The sequence below is a fragment of the Myotis lucifugus genome, unplaced genomic scaffold, assembly GCF_000147115.1.
Source record: "Myotis lucifugus unplaced genomic scaffold, Myoluc2.0 scaffold_11, whole genome shotgun sequence".
Lineage (NCBI taxonomy): Eukaryota > Metazoa > Chordata > Mammalia > Chiroptera > Vespertilionidae > Myotis > Myotis lucifugus.
Window position 1 is genome coordinate 10,274,427 of NW_005871059.1, and position 6,000 is coordinate 10,280,426.

The 6,000-nt window shown below is 37.8% G+C and overlaps 1 protein-coding gene across 1 annotated transcript in view; it reads left to right on the plus strand.

The window, feature by feature from the left end:
- TXLNB (taxilin beta) overlaps window positions 1-6,000 on the plus strand; it is a 39,315-nt gene that overhangs the window by 14,418 nt on the left and 18,897 nt on the right. The window contains exon 4 of the mRNA XM_006084409.3: window positions 2,384-2,554. Coding sequence (XP_006084471.1) covers window positions 2,384-2,554 — 171 coding nt within the window. The remainder of the gene's footprint in view (window positions 1-2,383; window positions 2,555-6,000) is intronic.

Genomic DNA, 6,000 nt, shown 5'->3' on the forward strand with positions numbered 1-6,000 from the left:
TTGCGAGAGGGTGCAGGCCAGGTTGAGGGACCCCACAGTGATCGGGCCGGGGAGGGACACCAGGAGGGCTCCAGGGTGTGTCTGGCCCATCTCGCTCAGTCCCAATTGGCTGCACGCCAGCAGCAAGCTAACCTACCAGTCGGAGCATCTGCCCCCTGGTGGTCAGTGCACATCATAGTGAGTGGTTGAGCAGCGTTAGCATATCATTAGTATATTACACTTTGATTGGTTGTTCGGTTGTTCTGCTGTTCAGTCTATTTGCATATTACCCTTTTATTATATAGGATAGTCTTCATAATTATATTTTGTAAAAGCACTGTCATTTTCCACAAAGTGGACATATCTACTGGTTCTTTCATTTTGGGACACTTAAGATTCCTTCCAGTGTTTGCTGCAGTGAACATTATCACACATTCGATTTGTTCCTGCTCTCTCTTTTTCATATTAGGAAAAAGTTCCAGAATTGGGATCACTAAATCGAACAGTATGAATGCCTTTTGTTTTTGTGTGTTTATGGCCATATTGCTTTCCATAAGAACAGTATAAATTTATGAAGTAGCTATCAGTGTATCAATTTTATTGCAACTTATTTAACTTTGGCTGTTAACCATCTATGAACAATTTCAATACCACAAAATAAGTTGTGTCAAAATATTTTTTCCAAAAAATATGGCTTCCATTCTCATCTGTCCATCCTGCTCTTTTCAATATTTTCCACATCATTTTTCCTTTGCCCCTTCAATGTAGCTATTCATACCAACGCCATGTTTAGTTTCTAGCTCCATGCTCCATACATGACTGGACTGTGTGGCATTCCAGACTCACACAGAAAGCCATTCATGGTACTGCAGCCCCACAGCAGTACACTGAAGAAGAACTACTTCTCCACTCTGCCCAATATTTTCTTCATAAGCCAGGGCTGCTCACCTTGGTCTCAGGGAACTCCCAGCATCTGCTCTCCATCTAGCCAAGCAGTCATCCCCACAGAGGTTACTCTTCCAGAGAGCCTCCTCAATTCAAGCCTTACTTACTATACCTTGACATTTGTATCATGTCTAATAAACATTAAAACCCCAAAAGCATTCTAGAAAACAAGGGGAAAATTGACCCCAAAAGACCATTAACTTTACTTTTCAGAAAGAAAAAATTATGAGAAATTTTAATCTTTTACTTGGAGACTAAAACCTATTTTCCTGCTCACTGATTTGAATATTAATACAGAAAGTGTCTGAAATATAAGTGTTAGCATAGAATAAATCATCAAATTCAAAGCTGTGAATCAAAGTGCCACTCCAGCTCACTCATCCTTACAGATTTGGAGTTTTGTAATAGTATCTACTATGGTATTCATTTAAAATTAAGGATAAGTTCATTAATAAATAAGAACACCTCATGCCTAAATTAAGAAATGAGCTAGGAGAAGTATTTTTTGCAAATTTCCTCAATATTAATCAGCAGAAACAACTGTCATGACTTATTCAGCATAAGCACGAGGGGTATGTGGATGGGCAGAGAGCAGGGCATGTTACAGATACTAGTCATCACGCTAAGTTGTGTGGTGGCTATTTGTGAAATTTTGGTGGCCAATCATCAATGCTTAGATAGTGAAGGGGTGCCTTCTCTTCTCCCCCTTTATTACAACCCACAAACTTCATCTTCTTTTTACCAGGAGGCTACTTTTTTTCTTTCCTACTCTTTAAAATAGTTTATATAAGCTTATTTTGAGAAAGTATTGAAAAGTAAAGGTAAACCAAGCAGACACACCATTGACCACTGCCCCAATGGTAGGCATTAATTAGTATGACTTCTGGCAGTTTACAGATTCTGAAACATGCCTTTCCAATATTGACTGGCATCATTAGAGAGACTCAAGAAATTAAACACTAGACCAGTGGTCGGCAAACTCATTAGTCAACAGAGCCAAATATCAACAGTACAACGATTGAAATTTCTTTTGAGAGCCAAATTTTTTAAACTTAAACTATATAGGTAGGTACATTGTTATTAACTTAATTAGGGTACTCCTAAGGTGTAGGAAGAGCCACACTCAAGGGGCCAAAGAGCCGAATGTGGCTCGCGAGCAGCAGTTTGCCGACCACGGCACTAGACTATGAAAAGGAAGACAAAAGTAAGAAGAGGTCAATAATAATAGTGATGATAAGGAAAAACTTGTGAATGTTAAGCTGTGAAAACAGTATCCACAAATACTACAAAGGTAACATTGGTGAGGATCATGTGATTCCAGAGGGACGGTGATAACAACAAAGAAAATATTTCCAAACAACCACAGAGTGATCTTTAGGCATCTCCTCTTTTGCTCCTTTTTTATCAACTCAAAAGAGAGTCTTGCCATTTCCTTTTGCATCCCCACGCCCCTGTCTAGCTGGATGAACATCGCACTGAGCAGAAGACTTTAAAGCTCCTACAAAAGAAACAGGCACAAATCCAAAAGGAAAAGGACCAGTTACAAAGTGAACACAGCAGAGCTATCCTCGCTCGGAGCAAACTGGAGAGTCTGTGTCGGGAGCTGCAGAGACACAACAAGACACTGAAGGTATGTGTCACCAAGGCCCTGCTAACACCTTCTTCCTGCTGCAGAGACACAGGCCTCTGCTACTCATGGAAAGAGCTTGAGTTTCAGAATCAGAGAGACTTGGGTTCAGATACTAGCCCTGCCACTTGCTCACTGTGACCTTCAATAAATTACTTAACCTCCCCACACCTGTTTCCTCATCCATAACAAGGGGGTTGTAGGAACTTCACTGTGTGGTTGGGGAAAAATTAAATGAGGGCACATATGTACGATGTCCATATAGTGCCTGACACAGAACAGGCCCTTAGTAAAATGCATGCCATTCCCCTTGCCTTTTTCTTATGTTGAGCTTGTTTAGTTTTGTTTCTTAGGTAGGACTTCATTCTACTCTTTAAAATACAAACTTGTAAAAACGCAACATTTTTATGTGATAATGAAATCTGCATGACATGAATTGACACAAAGCTAATTGACACGGTAAAGCAAAATTGAGAGCCAAAATGTCAATAGTCATCTGAAAACAGAAGTTACTTGAGAAAACACTGAAGCTCTTCAGACTTAATTATTCAATCTCAAAATAATGGACTGACCACTTCATTCAGCCTGCATGGGCTTCATTAATTACAGCGTAAGCCTCTAGCAGTGTGCTTAATTTGATTACACACAGACACTAGCCCCATTCAATGAAGCAAGATGCAGGGCTCTCCAAGATAATACTGCATGTGTCCACAATCCCCTTTCCAGCGGAAGATCCTAAAACTTCTGACGAACAAGTATTAATTAGACGCCAATATTCCTGGGAGAGAGTTATTATTAGATGTGTTTAAAAGGAAATACTTAAAGAAACAGAGATTAAGATCACTGATGAGTTTGTACAATGAAGTTAGAAAAAAAATAGAAGAGGATAATGTCTCCTCGTATTCGAAAATTGCTTTTTGATATCTGGGAAATGGGAAGCCAGTGTGATGAATTCTAACACCCAAATCATGAGTTGTAGGAGATGAGCTTCTGGCATCTCTTCAATCACTGCTCTCAGGACACTCAAAACTGAGATTAGATGGGGGCCTGGGGAGGGGAGCATCATCGACAACTCAAGATATGTGCTCCAGGAATAGCGCTGTGTGTTTACGCAAATCTCCTGACCTTCACTAGTGCTCTATTGAAAGGAGAGAAATTAACCAGATGTAGTAGAAAGATTTAGCAACAAAGAGATTTAAAAGTGGAATAATGTGCCAAGGTCTGTTTGGGTGACATTCAAAGACGGAATGATGGAAGTGGCAATGGCAGGGGACCCTGTGGGAATACTCACACACCCTCAATAATGGCTTCCAGTTACAGACAATGAAATTTAGTATCATTATTATGATAGAAACTTGGGAAGATATAGGAAGAGAATGCATAGCTCTTTCCACCACCATAACATTTAGCGCTTACTGGTACTTATTAAAATTGATTCTTCAGTGAGTCAAAACCCCCACAAAAACCTCACAATTCAACTTAATTTAGAAAAAGACCAGTGAAAGTCTGAAATATGGACTCATTCCAACAAAATACTACATATATTCGAAGCAATAAATCTGAGCCTCAAATTATACTGAAAAAGAACTGCCCTATAAAGAATAGCTAAGTGTCTTAGGCAACATTATTTTAGTAAAGGAATAATGATTTGTTATAATAGAATTCCACAAAATTTTAATGTGGAAAGGACTATAGGAATCATCTAGTTCAAGCTACTCGTATGTCTATATCTAAATTAACAATTCATTGATTCATTAAATAAACACTTACTGAACACCTATGGATCACGTGCCAGGCATAGCACCAGTTCTAAGGTGGATAATGATGCTTGCAGAGTTTATTTCCCTAAGTATTCAGACTGTGACCCTCAATCTTCTTTGCCTTAATTTTCACTTTGATTAACGTGCTTGATAAAGAAAATTTTATCTCAGACACCATTCAAATGATTGCATTTTCTTTATCAATTGATTCAAAATTTATAAGATCATTTTAGATTTATTTTTCTCTTATTAAAAAACAATTCAGTCCTAACTGGTTTGGCTCAGTGGATAGAGCGTCGGCCTGCAGACTGAAGGGTCCCAGGTTCAATTCCGGTCAAGGGCATGTACCTTGGTTGCAGGCACATCTCCAGTGGGAGGTGTGCAGGAGGCAGCTGATCGATGTTTCTCTCTCATCGATGTTTCTAACTCTCTATCCCTCTCCCTTCCTCTCTGTAAAAAATCAATAAAATATATTTTTTTTAAAAAACTATTCAATGTAAAAAACAAGATGCCATTTTGTGGCCAGGAATGAGTGCTATGATGGTTTGATGTGTGTTTAATGCCCTCATAATACCCATACCTTCTTTCTGTATCCAGTTGCCAATGAAAAGCTTGTACTTACTGAGTAGCATGGGGTGCTTCTTCCATTGACTTTTTCATTCATGGATGGAATTGTTATAAATGCAAATGTCATTCAGATCATGGTCTGTAAGGCTATGACTAGGAACTTGTTGATTTCTAAGCTAATTCGGAGCAATGAGGAAACAACCACTACCATATGTATATTCCATTTTTCTTAACAAATGGCCATAATCATTTTTAGTGCAATATGTAGAGTAACTGTTGGTTAGCGTACAAAATTCAGGGAAATAAGATCTCTGATAGTTAATTTCTTCAGGTTAGGAAGTGCAGCTATCGTCTACAATATCTCTAAGATATTGTCACTCAACAAATGTTTATACCATGAATAAATTAGGATTCTGATATCAGGAATCATGTTAAAGTTAGAGACTTTGTTAAAATCGTAAAGGAAAGAGGACACCTGATGATAAATTAAAATATTTCCAGAGCATATACTTTCAGCATCAATTTTTATTTTGATCACATTATTCTACTATCGTAATAAAGATTTGCACAATTACTTCTGTTTAAATTACCGGTTCAGTTTTTAAAAAATCTTGTTACATAATGTGATCAGAGTAGGCAACTAATTACAGTATAATTTTACTTGCTAACAATGAAGCAAGCTTTCATAATAACAACTAATCCGAACTGAATGGAATCCTACAAAGTCTATATCACTTGTCAGCAGTGTATCTTTGGTATGATGGAGCAAGATTAAACCCTTTTATTCTAAAAGAATGAGAGGAATAATCACAAAGCAAACAATTTTAAATATAGATATGGGGGAAATAGGGGTACATTGTTAGTAGTTAGCAATGAAAGGCGGGTTTTGATTTTTAAGAGCAAAGAGAACAGAAATGACATAAAAGTTAATTTCCAATTTGTGAATGTTAACAAAGCGGAAGAGGGGAAATTAGATGTTTCATTTTAGAGTTAAAGTATATTTGAAAATTAATATTGCTTTCAGTTTCAAAATTCCCCACTGCCCGACTGAATGTTTCAATTGCCCTACATGACACGTGGGATGATTGTTCTTCAGAAATAAAATAGCCAACGTATTTTTTA